This window comes from Salmo trutta, chromosome 6 (assembly GCF_901001165.1).
Source record: "Salmo trutta chromosome 6, fSalTru1.1, whole genome shotgun sequence".
Lineage (NCBI taxonomy): Eukaryota > Metazoa > Chordata > Actinopteri > Salmoniformes > Salmonidae > Salmo > Salmo trutta.
Window position 1 is genome coordinate 26,391,126 of NC_042962.1, and position 16,679 is coordinate 26,407,804.

A 16,679-nucleotide genomic window follows, 5' to 3' on the forward strand; every position below is an offset into this window, starting at 1 on the left:
CAACGGCAAACTGTAGTCAGATCAAGACCCTAGTGAGGACGAGAAGCATGCAGATGAGCTTCCCTGAGACGGTTTCTGCAGAAGTTATTTGGTTGTGCAAACCCAGTTTCATCAGCTGTCTGGGTGGCTGGTCTCAGACCATCCCTCAGGAGAAGAAGCCGGATGTGGAGGTCCTGGGCTGGCGTGATTACATATGTTCTGCGGTTGTGAGGTCGGCTAGACGTACTGATAATTCCTCTAAAACGACGTTGGAGGCGGCTTAGGGTAGAGATTCTCTGGCAACAGCTCTGGTGGACATTCCTGCAGTCAGCATGCCAACTGAAAGCTCCTTGAAAACTTGAGACATCTGTGGCATTGTGTTGTGTGACAAAAACCATATTTTAGAGTGACCTTTTATTGTCCCCAGCACAAGGTGCACCTGTGTAATGATCATGCTGTTTACATCAGCTTCTTGACATGTCACACATCAGGTGGATGGATTATCTTGGCAAAGGAGAAATGCTCACTAACAGGGATGTAAACAAATTTGTACACAACATTTGAGAGAAATAAGCTTTTTGTGCATATGGAAAAATTTTAGGATGCTTTATTTCAACACATGAAACATGGGACCAACACTTTACATGTTGCGTTTATATTTTGGTTCAGTATAATAATTAAATCATGTGTGCCAGTTCAGGGCTATAACAAATATGTGAAATGCCTGGTGGTCCCTGAGGAGAGGGCAGAGAAACCCTGGAGGTAAGTGATATTTTCCCCTGCAGCAGGGTGCTAGATCTGTCTGCAGACCACCTCTGCCGGAGGCGTGGTGATAAGGATGGTTGCAAAGGTGGAGCCACAGGTGAACTTGATCCCAACAAAGTGGGGGATCCTCTCCTCGTCTCCTCTGTCCAGCGCTAAGGCAAAGCAGATTTTGCTGTGGCTACAGTACTGATCGTGCGGCTCCTCACTGAGCACGCTCCCCTCCTGTGACACTGGCCAAACAGTCACGGCACCATGCCTCATTTAACGCCCCTCCAAACCCTTTCTCAGGCCATTTAACATGTCATCGGTAGATTAAATTCTCCCCTGCACTCGAGGGGGACCAAGGGAAAAAAAAAACATTGGTTGATGAGATCTGATTATTCCACCTCACACTCCCCATCAGCCTGTAGAACTGGTGGACAACGGGCTTTTTCCCTACTCGTCCATCTTACACCAAATAACACCAATAAAGAAAGAAATCTGCACTACGTGTATGAAGTAACAGTTAGCTTAATCATTGCGATTTTCTACCTTAAAATGTTACATATTTTATTTAGCAATGGGGCTGCATGTGTAAAATATAGGGAAGAAATTTGGAAAATGGAACAACGGTAAGAACAAAAATATTCATAAAGCACGAAACTATCTTCACAGCACTGGCTACCATGTCATGGAGTTACGGTGTGACCTACAAATACACACATACCACACACAGGCGTAAAACACAGAACCTTGCAGACGAATCTCTGACAGCGTCTACATGCGTCTATATGTGCCACAAATAGGGCTGTTGCGGTAACCGTATTACCGCCACACTGGCGGTCACGAGTCATGAAGGCAGTCAAATTCCACGTCACTGTTTAGTCACGTTAATTAGGCTTCCAAGCTCTGCTGCTGCTGATGGTCATTAGTAGCCTACCAAACTTGCTAACTGCCTGGTACTCAGCACTCTATTGTCCCTCTAATCACCCTGGCATCAATGCAAATGTAATCGAAAATCTAATCAAACACTTCACGAGAGCCAATGACCTAATGTTGCGCAATATTTCTATAGGCTATGCAATTGTGTGAGAAAACAGAGTGATGGCCTCTATTAAGAAGAGGATCCCATCAGCTTTTTATAGGCTAGGCCTACTATATTTATTGCTTAATCATTAGGTGGTGTTTAGCCTGCCCAGCTGATATTGGACATTTTAAATCGAAACTAATTTCACACATAATAGGCAATTACACTGCGACAAGAAATGGTGTATGCCTCTTTTCCCCATTTATAAATATTTTTACATTATCAATAGTGAAATCATGTAGCCCATATACGTTTTCATTTCATAAGACATTAAGGTTTGTATCATTCACAATACAAGTTTCCAAATAACTCAAACTCATGCATATAACCTGTTTCAAATGATCACTTTAGCTGAACACAGAATAACCGCTCCATGTGCCCACTGCCTAAAATAAATAACGGATTTATTGTAATGGTGTACAGGCAATTAAATGGATGCATTTGAGCAATAAGGCCCGGGGAGGTGTGGTATATGGCCAATATACCACGGCTAAGGGCTATTTTTATGCACGATGCAACGCGGCGTGCCTGGATACAGCACTTAGCTGTGGTATACTGGCCATAAATCACAAACCCCCAAGGTGCCTTATTGCTATTATAAACTGGTTACCAACGTAAATAGAGTAGTAAAAATAAAATGTTTTGTCATACCTGTGGTATACCACAGCTGTCAGCCAATCAGCATTCAGACTACAAACCAACCTATTTATAATACACTTTAGACGTTTCAAAGACACTCATCAGCAGCTTCCATGTGTGGAACCCCTTTATGTTAATTAAATGGTCAATTACTGTGAGGCCGACAGTTATTTGCTTGACAATCAGCAGCTCGCAAAAATTCCGCCAACGCCACACCCCTAGCCACAAATAATCAAAACGTGAAACTTCTGTTCAACCTTCAAAAGGTCGAGAGTCAAGACAGTTCCACACGAAGCTGCTCAGGTAGGCTGCATGGGCCTCACCCCAGCGAGCTCCATTAAAAAACATTGGAGAGTTGCTTTCTGTGACAGTCTCCAGTCTTTGGACCTGTAAGCTACAATCGAAATCATGAAAGTTTTGATTGTATTGAAAAGGACTACAGACTATCAACACATGAATGCCAGTTGATGGGCACTTCATCCAAAAGTAGTGCTGCCAATCTTAACCAAATACTATTTTTTCAATAAAACATGAAAGTTCAGTTAGAAAATGATAGCCAAGTCTACCTGAAAAACATCCCCACTCACTAGGAACTCCAGGTGTAGTAAAGACAGCTTTTAGCCTATTACTGTGCACAGCGGTTCACAGTCAATCTCTACAGCTAGAGAGGATGTGTAAGGGATTGCCAGCGAGGTGAAACTATTTCCCACAACCAAAAACATGTGCAATAACAAACCCTTACAGCAAAAACAAACAGCAATAGAAAGACAAAAAATATGCTCTCCTTCTCTTCCATCAGTGATTTAAGGGACTTACCAGACTCATGTTTCAATGGGATGACTTGTGGTATGAGTGTTGGGAGTCAGGAGTGGTGTTCGAGGCAAGTGGCAATGCCTTCGTCTACGGCGATACTGTGGGGCTCTGAATCGCAACACCCTATATAAAAAAACACAAGAACGAGCGGAGAGCCCTCTCCCTGTGACCACGTGGTGCACTAAAATCGGACCCGTATCTCCCAGCCTGGCACTAACCTCTCTCTTATGATTGTGCCGTGTTAGAATAAACAAGACTCCGCATTTATTCTCGCGCCGAGGACAAACCAACCGCACCTGAAAGGGCAAGCTGTGTATGAATGGTCCTCAAACAATACCTTGCATTCACCTCCCTCATTTTAACTTTGGTACGTGTCAATATTGACCAAGGTACATTAGACCCTAAATCTCTGTCAGAGGCCTTGGAGTGGGATGGGGCTTGATGTCCTTTGGGTGGTGGATCATTCTTGAAACACATGGGAAACTGTTGAGTGTGAAAAACCCAGCAGCGTTGCAGTTCTTAACAAACTTGTGCACCTGGCACCGACTACCATACCCCGTTCAAAGGCACTTAAATCTCTTTGCCTTGCCCATTCACCCTCAATTGCACACACACAATCCATGTCTCAATTGTGACAAGGCTTAAAAATCATTTTTTAACCTGTCTCCCCCCCTTCATCTACACTGATTGAAGTGGATTTAACAAGTGACATCAATAAGGGACAGACTGACCAGGTGAATGCTATGTCATGGAAAGAGCAGGTGTTCATGTTTTGTACACTCAGGGTATATACACTATACTGTGTATATACACACAGTGGGGTCTGAAATTACTGACACCTGTGATAAAGACAAGCAATGATGACTGTAAAAAATAAATACCTCAAATACTGAGCTACATTGCATGCAAAAAAAAGGGGAAATTATATTACCTTATACTACACTGAACAAAAATTATACACGAACTGTAATATGTTGGTCCCATTTTTCATGTGCTGAAATAAAAGATACCAGAAATGTTCCATACGCACAAAAAGATGATCTCAAATTTAGTGCACAAATGTATTTATATCCCTGTTAGTGAGCATTTCTTCTTTGCCAAGAGAATCTATCCATAAGACAGGTGTGGCATTTCAAGAAGCTGATTAAACAGCATGATCATTACACAGGTGCACCTTGTGCTGGGGAGAATAAAAGGCAACTAAAATGTGCAGTTTTGTTACACAACACAATGCCACAGATGTCTCAAGTTTTGAGGTAATGTGCAATTGGCAGGCTGACTGCAGGAATGTCCATTTTATCGATGGCAATTTGAATGTACCGAGATACTGTGACGAGATTCTGAGGCCCATTGTGAGGGCCATTGCATATCTGTATTCCCAGTCATGTGAAATCCATAGATTAGGGCCTAATGAAGTTATTTCAATTGACCGATTTCATTTACATTTATGTCATTTAGCAGACGCTCTTATCCAGAGCGACTTACAAATTGATTTCCTTATATGAACTTTAACTCTGTAAAATCTTTGAAATTGTTGCATTTCGCGCTTATATTTTTGTTCAGTATAATACAATTGCTCAGAGAAAGAGATTTTGTCTAACAATACATGTTTTTCTTAAAAAGGGAGGGGGCCAAAATGATTGACACCCCTAAATATTCTTATAAATAGTCAAAAGTTTAGTATTTGGTCCCACATTTATGGCATGTAATGACTACATCAAGCTTGTGATGCTACTAGGGCTGTGGCGGTCATGCAAATAAAATAAAATTGATTTGTCACATACACATGGTTAGCAGATGTTAATGCGAGTGTAGCGAAATGCTTGTGCTTCTAGTTCCGACCATGCAGTAATATCTAACAAGTAATCTAACCTAACAATTTCACAACAACTACCTTACACACAAGCGTAATGGAAAGAATATGTATATATGAATGAGCGATGGCCGAACGGCATAGGCAAGATGCAGTAGATGGTATAGAGTACAGTATATACATATGAGATGAGTAATGTAGGGTATGTAAACATTATATAAAGTGGCATTGTGGCTAGTGATACATTTATTACATCATTTTTTTCATTATTAAAGTGGCTAGAGATGAGTCAGTATGTTGGCAGCAACCACTCAATGTTAGGGATGGCTGTATAACAGTCTGATGGCCTTGAGATAGAAGCTGTTTTTCAGTCTCTCGGTCCCCGCTTTGATGCACCTGTACTGACCTCACCTTCTGGGGGATAGCGAGGTGAACAGGCAGTAGCTCAGGTGGTTGTTGTCCTTGATTTTTCTGGCTTTCCTGTGACATCGGGTGCTGTAGGTGTCCTGGAGGGCAGGTAGTTTGCCCCCGGTGATGCGTTGTGCAGACCTCACCTACCCTCTGGAGAGCCTTACGGTTGTGGGCGGAGCAGTTGCCGTACCAGGCGGTGATACAGCCCGAGAGGATGCTCTCGATTGTGCATCTGTAAAAGTTTGAGAGTGTTTTTGGTGACAAGCCGAATTTCATCAGCCTCCTGAGGTTGAAGAGGCGCTGCTGCGCCTTCTTCACCACGCTGTCTGTGTGGGTGACCATTTCAGTTTGTCCGTGATGTGTACGCCGAGGAACTTAAAACTTCCCACCTTCTCCACTACTGTTCCGTCAATGTGGATAGGGGGCTGCTCTCTCTGCTGTTTCCTGAAGTCCACAATCATCTCCTTTGTTTTGTTGACATTGAGTGTGAGGTTATTTCTGACACCACACTCCGAGGGCCCTCACCTCCTCCCTGTAGGCCGTCTCACTGTTGTTGGTAATCAAGCCTACCACTGTAGTGTCGTCTGCAAACTTGATGATTGAGTTGGAGGTGTGCATGGCCACGCAGTCATGGGTGAACAGAGTACAGGAGAGGGCTGAGAACGCACCCTTGTGGGGCCCCAGTGTTGAGGATCAGCGGGGTGGAGATGTTACCTACCCTCACCATCTGGGGGCAGCCCATCAGGAAGTCCAGGACCCAGTTGCACAGGGCGGGGTCGAGACCCAGAGTTTGGAGGGTACTATGGTGTTAAATGCTGAGCTGTAGTCGATGAACAGCATTCTTACATAGGTATTCCTCTTGTCCAGATGGGTTAGGGCAGTGTGCAGTGTGATTGCGATTGTGTCGTCTGTGGACCTATTGGGGTGGTAAGCAAATTGGAGTGGGTCTAGGGTGTCAGGTAGGGTGGAGGTGATATGGTCCTTGACTAAATAACTGCTGGTCTCATGGTAATTGACCGTTAATTAACAAAGGGGTTCCACACATGCAAGCTGCTGATGCGTACCTTTGAAACATCTACATTTTTAAAATCTAAAAAATGTATTTAATGAAACCATTATTTTAGGCAGGTCTTTCCTATAAAAAGCAGCAGGTAGCCTAGTGGTTAGAGCGTTGGACTAGTAACCGGAAGGTTGCAAGATCGAATCCCCGAACTGACACGGTAAAAATCTGTCGTTCTGCCCCTGAACAAGGCAGTTAACCCACTGTTCCTAGGCCGTCATTGAAAATAAGAATTTGTTCTTAATCGACTTGCCTAGTTAAATAAAAATAAATGTGAAAAAACAATGAAGAAAATGTATTTCAACAGAACAGAATAACAATCTGAGTCAGCCTATGTATGTTACTGATCTGGCTATGCGCCATACCAATGGCAGCAGGCTAGTAATTTAACAGACAAGGTACGCTTATAATTCCAGTGCTATTATTTTATACTAACAATATAATTGAAGATCGCTGAATAAAATTGAAAGGATATTTTTCTCAAATGACTGATGAGCTAGTGCGAACACGGAGCCATTATTCTGCGTTCAGTTTAAAAAGTGATCATTTGAAAGAAGTGCTAAACGCTTGATTTATAGTCATTTGGAAACTTTAGTTGTGAATAATACAAACCTTAGAATGTGTTATTAAATCAAAACATACAGTGCCTTTCGGAAAGGATTCAGACCCATTGACTTTTTCCACTTTGTTACGTTACAGCCCTATTCTAAAATTGTTTACATAGTTTTGCCCCCCCATCTCATCAATCTACACACAATACCCCATAATGACAAAGCAAAAACAGGTTCAGAAATGTTTGCTAATTTACATAAGTATTCAGACCCTTTACTCAGTACGTTGAAGCACCTTTGGCAGCGATTACAGCATTGAGTCTTCTTGGGTATGACGCTACAAGCTTGGCACACCTGCATTTTGGGAGTTTCTCCCATTCTTTTCTGCAGATCCTCTCAAGCTCACGTTGCTGCACAGCTATTTTCAGGTCTCTCCAGAGATGTTAGATCGGGTTCAAGTCCGGGCTCTAACTGGGCCACTCAAAGACATTCAGAGACTTGTCCCGAAGCCACTTCTGCGTTTTCTTGGCTGTGTGCTTAGGGTCGTTGTCCTGTTGGAAGGTAAATATTCGCCCAGTCTGAGGTCCTGAGCGCTCTGGAGCAGGTTTTCATCAAGGATCTCTGTACTTTGCTCCGTTCATCTTTTCCTGGATCCTAACTAGTCTCCCAGTCCCTGCCACTGAAAAACATCTAGGGTTGCAAAATTCCGCTAACTTTCCCAAAATTCCCAGGTTTTCGAGAAATCATGGTTGGAAAACTCCTGGAATCAGAAGGGAATAATCGGGTAATCCAGGAATCTTCCAACCGGGATTTCTGGAAAACCTGGACATTTTGGGAAAGTAACTGGAATATTGCAACCCTAAAAACATCCCCACAGCATGATGCTGCCACCACCATTCTTCACCGTAGGGATGGTGCCAGGTTTCCTCCACACGTGGCACTTGGCATTCAGGCCAAAGAGTTCAATCTTGATTTCATTAGACGGAGTCTTTAGGTGCCTTTTGGCAAACTCCAAGTGGGCTGTCATGTGCCATTTACTCAGTAGTGGCTTCTGTCTGGCCACTCTACCATAAAGGCCTAATTGGTGGAGTGCTGCAGAGATGGTTGTCTGGAAGGTTCTCCCATCTCCACAGAGGAACACTGGAGCTCTGTCAGTGACCATCGGGTTCTTGGTCACCTCCCTGACCAAGGCCCTTCTCCACCAATTGCTCAGTTTGGCCCGAGCAGCCAGCTCTAGGAAGAGTCTTGGTGGTTCCAAACTTCTTCCATTTAAGAATGATGGAGGCCACTGTGTTCCTGGGGACCTTCAATGCTACCGAAATGTTTTGGTACCCTTCCCCAGATCTGTGCCTCAACACAAACCTGTCTCTGAGCTCTACAGAATATTCCTTGGATTTTGCTCTGACACGCACTGTTAACTGTGGTACCTTATATAGACAGGTGTTTGCCTTTCCAAATCATGTCCAATCAATTGAATTTACAACAGGTGGACTCCAATCAAGTTGTAGAAACATCAAGGATGATCAATGAACAGGATGCACCGGAGCTCAATTTCGAGTCTCATAGCAAAGGGTCTGAATACTAATGTAAATAAGGTATGTTTTTTGCAAACATTTTGCAGTCCACTACCATAGGCTATAGCACTCGCCAAAGTTAGGCTATAAGGTTCCGATTTTAAGAAACGCCAGCATGTTTACTTTGTCGGTGAAGACCGCAGAGCGGTAACTATGTTCCCTGCTGTGCTGAACACCCTCTCTGACGCAGTGCTGGTAGCACAAATGCACATATACTTTTTGGCAAGCAGAGCCAATAAAAGAAAACGAGAGTGGTTATCCCACCACGATGACAGGGGGTCAGCAGATGTGTCTGGTTCCTTCTCTTCCATATGGCAGAGCAGGTCATCTCGGTGCCGGCACGCACTATCAAGGGTACCGGGGGTTGCTTTCAGGTCCCATTTGTTCTCTAAGAAGATCGCAATTCCTCTCGCATTTTCGGAAAATGTCTTCATCCAGATTTATTAGCTGATCTCTCACATTTGACTTGAATCCAAAATGATTCCAAATGGCTGCCGTTGTGTTTGGCTTTAAAACAATATCCATGACCATGTTTTAGAAACAGTTTTTACCTGTTTTTGACAAACTGGATCTGATAGGACCGCTCAGATCTTCTGCTCTTTTCTGTCCATATGGGAAGACATGGTTCAGGTAGCCTAGTGGTTAGAGTGTTGGGCCAGTAACCGAAAGGTTTCTAGGATTGAATCACCAAGCTGACAAGGTAAAAATCTGTCATTCTGCCCCTGAACAAGGCAATTAACCCATGTTACCCGTAGGCCGCCATTGTAAATAAGAATTTGTTCTTAACTGACTTGCCTAGTTAAATAACGGTTAAATATTTATTTTTTTAATTAAAAAAATCAAGGCAACTTTTTTCAAGGCCAGATTTTTCTAAAATGTTGATTTCGGCTATTGTTACCTCTGCAGATTATTAAATTAAATCATGAAATGTTTGATTTGCGATGACATTTACATTGATATCAGAGTGATTAGAAGGACCATTAGAGTGACATTAGTGACTTAAATGTGCAGTTTTGGAGTAGCCTAATTATCGTGAATCAACAGTCACGTGGAATTTAACTGAGGTCATGACTCGTGACTGCAGGCGTGGCAGTAATACGGTCACCGTAACAGCCCTAGATGCTACAAACTTGTTGGATGCATTTGCAGTTTGTTTTGGTTGTGTTTCAAATTATATTGTGCCCAATAGAAATTAAATGGTAAATAATGTCATTTTGGAATCATTTTTATTGTAAATAAGAATATAATATATTTCTAAACACGTCTACATTAAGGTGGATACTACCATGCTTACGGATAATCCTGAATGAATCGTGAATAATGAAAGTTACAGAAGGTCAAAGATCATACCTCCAAGACATACCAATAACAGGGGAGGTTAGCAACGGGGAGAGGTTAGCATGTCTTGGTTTCTTTGACCCTCTTAACTTTCTCACTCATGTTTTTCTTTTTACAGAAACATTCTCTCAGCCTTGTACTGTGGGAGGAGAGAACATGCATTGTACATGTGCCATATAGGTCATTGAATCAGCAAACGGGGCTTTTCCACAGCTTGCAATAACATTTTGTCCACAACTAGATTGGATAGAACACCTGAATGTCCTGAAATGGTACTTGGTGGAGGCGTTGTGGTGTAACTAATAACTAAGTGCTAATGTTCTGGGGTTAAACATTGGACATGTTCAGGCCGCAATAGATTGTTAGAGGACAATAGCACGCAATGGTTGTGTGGCTTTGGAAGACTTAAAAGCGTAAAATTAAAGTGCACTGGCCTCTGGCTCTGCACCCAGCAAGAACTGTATCTCATGAGTCATTGCATTTGAAGGTACCGAGTGCTCAGATAGGAGATGAGCTGGGGAAATGTGAACACCCAGTGCGCTCTGCCTTTGTCTTATCATAGCTTAGCCGGGGGGGCAGGGTGAAGTGGAGGCTTCGTAGAACACTTTGAAGGTCAAAGTGGAGGTCACTTGGATCGCAGAGTGATCGCCACAATGCCCTGAAGGGAGGTTGGTAATACGATTCTGTAGGTACCATGAACATTCACAGGCCGTTAGTTGTCATATTGTAGCTTTACCCTGGTCGTATTGATGGTTTGGGGAAGCCTGCTCAGGACCTTCTTAGGAACCAGGTAGGTAGACAAAACGTTTATCAAAATAATCATCACACACAAGAAGAGAAATCAAATCTGCCACGTGGAAAGTGAAAAGAGATAGAGGAAGCTTTCTAATATCTAATTACAGTTCCCCAATACAGTAAACCAGATAGATTAGGCAAACTGAAATATTAATCTCAGTAATGCAATAACCCCTACTGTCTGCGTAACGTATACTAGGTTTGTTACAAGCAAAGTGAGTGTAATGAGTACTCAGCTAGTCACTTACACCGAGGCTGTAGAGAGGATTAGAGGAGCCAAGAGGTGGCTGAAATCCCACACAGTCAGCAACACTCAGGGCAGAAGGACAGGTTTACAGTGGCATATATAGAGTAGTAAGTGATCATGTAATACTCTGTTGAGTCACTGCATTCCTGCAGCAGCAGGCCAGACGAGGAGATCTCATGCCCATCTGTTGGAGAGGTCTTTGAAGGTAATGCCTTGTGTGTAAATATGACCACTGTCTCCTTCTCCCCAGTGGTACCACCAGGTAAACAGGCCAATGTACCTCAAAGTTGCTTCCCTTCACTTTTGAGGTCTGATTAAATTGTCCACCAACTAATATTTACAACCACTGACCTTGATTCTTAGTTGTTGACGTTCAGAGAAACGCGAGGAAGTAAGCTTGACAAAATCGAAGGAGGCCATGCATCAGACGTTATTGAGGGGTAGAACACCAACGCTAAAGCTTTCTTTCCCACACTGATTAAGTGATAGTGGAGCTAGTCCTAGTGCGAGTCGGATATCATCTGAACTTGCACCCGCCTCCGTGGAAGATCTTTGTCCATGCAGCCCATGAAGTATCAATTAACTTCATTCTTTATATATATATATAAAAAAAGAAATGAAGCGTCTTTGGAGATTCTTCATGTAATAACGAGCGCTATATAAATATATTATTATTATTATTAATGTGATATCCCTTGCATGAGCTTATGTGATGATGGCCAGTGACATTGGATACTGTGACTTAGAGAGGAGAAAGGGGGTTGGGGTGCGGGGACTCTTAATTCTAATCCCTTTACGAGGGACAAACAAAAGAGGCTGGCGATTTGTCATGCCAGACGCCTTCCTCTAAAGTTATTCTCTAATGGGGTCACTTCTAGGGGAGGTGTTACTCACAACATGCTGATTGTATAAATCCTCTCACACCACAGCTGCGTCCCAAACAGCACCCTATTCCCTGCACAGTAGCGCACTACATAGAGCATAGGGTGCCATTAAGGACGCATACCTTGCCACTTCTAGCTGTCCAACACTATTCACACATAGCTAATGGCTGCCAGTGCCAGGAGTTTTACAAGACACACTGACTGACCACATTCCCCTGCTGAGATATCTAGCGCGCGCTCCATCTGTTGACAGTCGAGGGGTATCTATCAGCAATCACTGATTAAGACAACAAATGAGAAGAAATGTGGTCCTCCGTTCACATACTCACGCAAACAGTCAATGGGCTGTTGACAAAATAACAAGACCGTCGCAGACGCCTTTGGAATTGGACAGTGCAACAAATCTTTATTATTATTAGTTGTCGCAAGAAATCTTTGCAAAGTTCACGTTTCACACATTACAACAAATGTTGTCAGGGAAAAAAGGACAAATTCATTCAGTTTCGAACCCCATTGTGTTCACTTTTACTACAAGTCAGGTGTAGACCTATCTACTATATTTTTTGTTCAGCCTTTAAATCCAATATAGTGCACGTGGCATGCAGACATAGAACAGGAAAAGTCTCTTCATGTCCACACACATGGAGAGGCACTTCTAAAGGGGATCAATGCCCATGTGACTCTTTATGTTGTTGTATGTTACCCTGTGTTCAAACTCATAACTCACCTTTGCTGCTGTGTGAAGAAACTCCATCAAAGTCCAATCTCGTTTCTCACGCGGCATTATCTCTAGCGACCGTATTTTTTGCTTGATAAGTAAAAAATAACTACCGCACACAGTAATCACATTTTCAACCTCTGTCTAAGGTCTCTTTCGGTTGCTTCCAGTCACATGACAAAAGGGCAGTACCTAGCGGCAGGAAGAGGACATCAACCCCAGTTTCACAACGTTGACCGACCCTTCCAAAATCCAAATAGGATTATCTCAACTGTCCTTAAAAACACACACTCTTCCCCCTTGCATACAAGCATGTACACTCATCGTTTGAAAGGTGAATTATTAACTCAGAAGAGCAAGGAAGCAAGGAAAATGACGAATGACAGCTTCATCTCCCGTCATATAGCAAACCTACATGTCTTTTGTCAATTTAACTATCAGCTTCGTGCGAATGTACTAGAAAGAAAACGACATCTGCAGCCATGAAGTTGTAAACACATCAATTGGATAGCAGCTTGGGTATGTATTGATAACCTGACAACCGTCTGAATTCTCCGTAAGAGATTAAAGACGCTTCATGGCTGCCAGCTTTGTAACTGAGTTAGATTGTACTGATTGAACTGACTAATGGGCTGAACCTGATTACCAGCAGACTGTATTAAAATCATAGCCCTCAAAGCCGTCCATCAACAAGCCATCTGTCCTTGGACAGGAAAATGTTTGGAGAGCCCAGATTTGCCAAGGTTATATAAGGTCGGTGTAATGTCACAAAACAGACTTGTCACTCTAACCAGACATATGGTAGATAAATCTGTAAGCCATAATTAGCAATTACCGCCACTGGGATACCCATCCATATCACATTAGAGTACCTACAACTTACTATATGTACATGTTTTGCATTGCACCTCTGCACTCTACAACTCAGACACGTGTAGCAGGGACATTACAATTCAACTACAGAACTACCGCTACATTCTAACACAGGGAGGTATTCAGGACATGAGCGTCCTTTCACTCTTAGTTGTTTATGTCTTGGAGAGTCCACCTACCAAGAGGCAGTAGGCCAGTCCTGGGGGGGGGGGGGGGGGGGGGGGGTTGTCTAGTGCCACAGCCACATGATTGTGTAACATGGGATAGGAAGCAGCTGACTGAACACTGGAAGAAAAAATGCATAGCTCAGAGAAAGCAGGCATTTCCTGAAGTGGTAGAGCAGTGAGTGACGTTCTAGTATCTACCGCTCTTGCACTGTGTGTGGTGGTGCATGTGTTTGAGTCTACTGTATGTGTGCATGCATGCATGCTTAAGAGGGTCGTGGGAGGATGTTTGTGTGGGTCACAAATGAATGCTGTAAACTCTGTATCCAATCGCAATTAATCATTTGAAGAAACCATAAAGAGGACGTGTATTTGTTCCTCATTGATTGCCCAGAAAACCTTTTTTTCTGTTTCTGAATGACCCTCACGGCCTCTCTCAACGCTACCCAAAGCAACTTACTCATCTTCTTCAGATTGTTATTTTGAGAGGGCCCCAGGGGGCAGGAATCTAGTTTTAACCATTGACCTTCATATAAGGCCAGCTGTCCTCTGCTCTGAGCCTAAACCACAGTACTGATGCCAATATGTTTAGTTGGAGTGCCCCTTCTGCCCCACATAACAAACTGGGCACTGGAAAGGCCTGGAAATACAACAAGATATTTTGGTCTTAGTACAGCCAGTCATTTCTAAATAGACGCTGGCTTAAGAAAAGTGGAAGGAAATTGCTTGGCTTGTGTAACCTTCGACATACTTGATTCCCCAAGCCAATCTCCACCCTATAAGGTCGTATAAGGGTAGCAGGCACTTCTCCAATGGGGTCCAAGGGAAATGGTTTGAAAAACGTTTCATGTTTCAATTCAGAAGTCAGAATTAATAAAAATATCCCTAAACCTGCCTGGAGTCAGGGGATTCAATCCCAGTGAGGGCATGGATTTGTATATACCCTGCTCTGAGAGGAACGGCACAATCCAAAAAACACACTCCCATTCCAAAACACAGTGAACTGGAGAGGCTGACGAAGCAGAACTCTCGCATAGAGAGAATGTGTGTCACGTTTACAAAGAAACAGAACGTTTGGCAATCAGAGATCAGATGAAATCCTTTCTGGCAGAGGACCACTGCAGTTTTATGAGAATATTCAATTAGCATAAACTAACACATTAAAATAAAGTCAGGAGCAATAACATATCAATGTACAGTACCAGTCAAAAGTTAGGACACACTGCAGAATAATAGTGAGCACATCAAAACGATGAAATAATACATATGGAATCATGTAGGAACCAAAAAAGTGTTAGACAAATGCCATGAGTGTGCAAAGCTGTCATTAACGCAAAGGGTGGCTACTTTGAAGAATCTCAAACACATTTTGATTTGTTTAACCCTTTATTGGTTACTCATGATTCCATATGTGTTATTTCATATTGTTGAGGTCCACTATTATTCTATAATGTAGAAAAAAGTAAAAATAAATAAAAACCCTTGAAAGAGTAGGTGTCCAAACTTTTGACCGGCACTGTATGCTGACACGCAATTTCTTACTGATGATTGTCAAATCACAGGTCTCTTGATGTCTGTGTTTGTTTGCATTGTGTGGCAAACGTTTGTTAGGATGACCTGACTTACTGAACTTGTATCTCAGTGTGAATGAATGGACTTACGATGTGGATGACTGATGCCAAGGTGTCTGTGACATTGCTGGGTTCATTGGGGTTGCTCATGGCTCCTCTCCTCTGTGGAATGGGTGCTGGTGCTGTGGCTGTCTGGATAGCTAAACAGGTTTAGGGAACGGTGTGGCTTCAGCCCTTCTCTTTCTCACTCGGACTCAGACAGCATTTGGGCAGCATAACCTGGGAAAGACAGAAATATGTAAGGGCATCTTAAAACAAACCTTTACATAAAAAAATTTAAAAAATAAAGTGTAATTTAGCAGACGCTCTTACCCAGAGCAACTTGGGTTAGTGCATTCGTCTGAAGATAGCTGGGTGAGACAACCACATAGTCATAGTAAGTACATTTTTCCTCAATAAAGATGCTGTCAGCAAAGTCAGTGCTAAACTCAATGAGTCATCTTGTTTTTACACAGCACAATAAAACTACTCTCGCAAAACGTCATGACGGCTTCCTTGTTTGGTTAGGAAGATGATAATTCATCTTTGATTCCTGCCTAAAGGCTGAGGTTGTCAGCACAAGCTCAGACTTAGGCACAGGGCCCCTAACCATGATTAGTCACGTGTCTGTTACTGTGTCCCTGTCGGGGAGGACTCCAGTCCTACTGTAATTCCTCACCACCCCCAAGGTCATCACAACCACTGTCTGATAAGAGCCAGATAAGGGCTTGCTACTGTGGAGAGGAGGCTGTGATAAGTGATGGCGCGTGACTGGAGCCACTCGCCCTACCCCTGCAGGAGAACCCATTCCTGCAGGTCAGGAGCCTTTGGGGACAGTAGAGGCAGACAGGAAGCAAGGACAGACAGGGCTGGTGGTGGTGCAGCACCAAGAGGTGTAACATCAAAGTCTGGTATGATCATTGTACTGCATAATATGAATTTTGATTTGAGCTTTTGTACCCATTTCAAGATAACTGGCAGCCAACGTTAAACTGATTGCGAAGAAATCAGGTGCTGGTGCTTGCTGTATAACCTACTCTGAATAAGGTTTCCTAATGTATTCCTGTTGAAGCAAACATCAACAGAAAGCTTTAGCCTTTTCAATCCCTTTGATATTCCAGGTGGTCAATGGTTTCAGCTTACAGAGAACTTGCGTGAGTCAAACATTGGCTCTATGTGTGTGTGTGTGTGTCTGTTGAATGAGAGATGCCGTTTCATTCACACACCTATAGCAGAGGAAATCTGTACGACCCAAATGGAACCCTATTTTGTTTATAGCGCACTACTTTTGACTAAGACCCATAGAGCTCTGGTCAAAAGTAGTGCACTGCACTATATTGGAAATAGGGTGGCTGTTCACGTTGGGCCATTCTAGACTC

The 16,679-nt window shown here is 43.0% G+C and overlaps 1 protein-coding gene across 5 annotated transcripts in view; it reads right to left on the bottom strand.

Annotated features, from left to right (window-relative positions):
- The window catches only part of LOC115195749 (anion exchange protein 2), a 46,672-nt gene that overhangs the window by 19,827 nt on the left and 10,166 nt on the right, over positions 1 to 16,679 (bottom strand). For 3 of the 5 annotated variants that reach the window (XM_029755952.1, XM_029755953.1, XM_029755951.1), the window contains one exon: positions 15,352 to 15,540. In XM_029755952.1, the coding sequence (XP_029611812.1) occupies positions 15,352 to 15,411 (60 nt within the window). In that variant the 5' untranslated portion in view covers positions 15,412 to 15,540. Of the gene's footprint in view, positions 1 to 12,662; positions 12,950 to 15,351; positions 15,541 to 15,633; positions 16,022 to 16,679 lie in introns of those variants that run through there. The other 2 variants (XM_029755954.1, XM_029755955.1) reach the window with 2 other exon arrangements.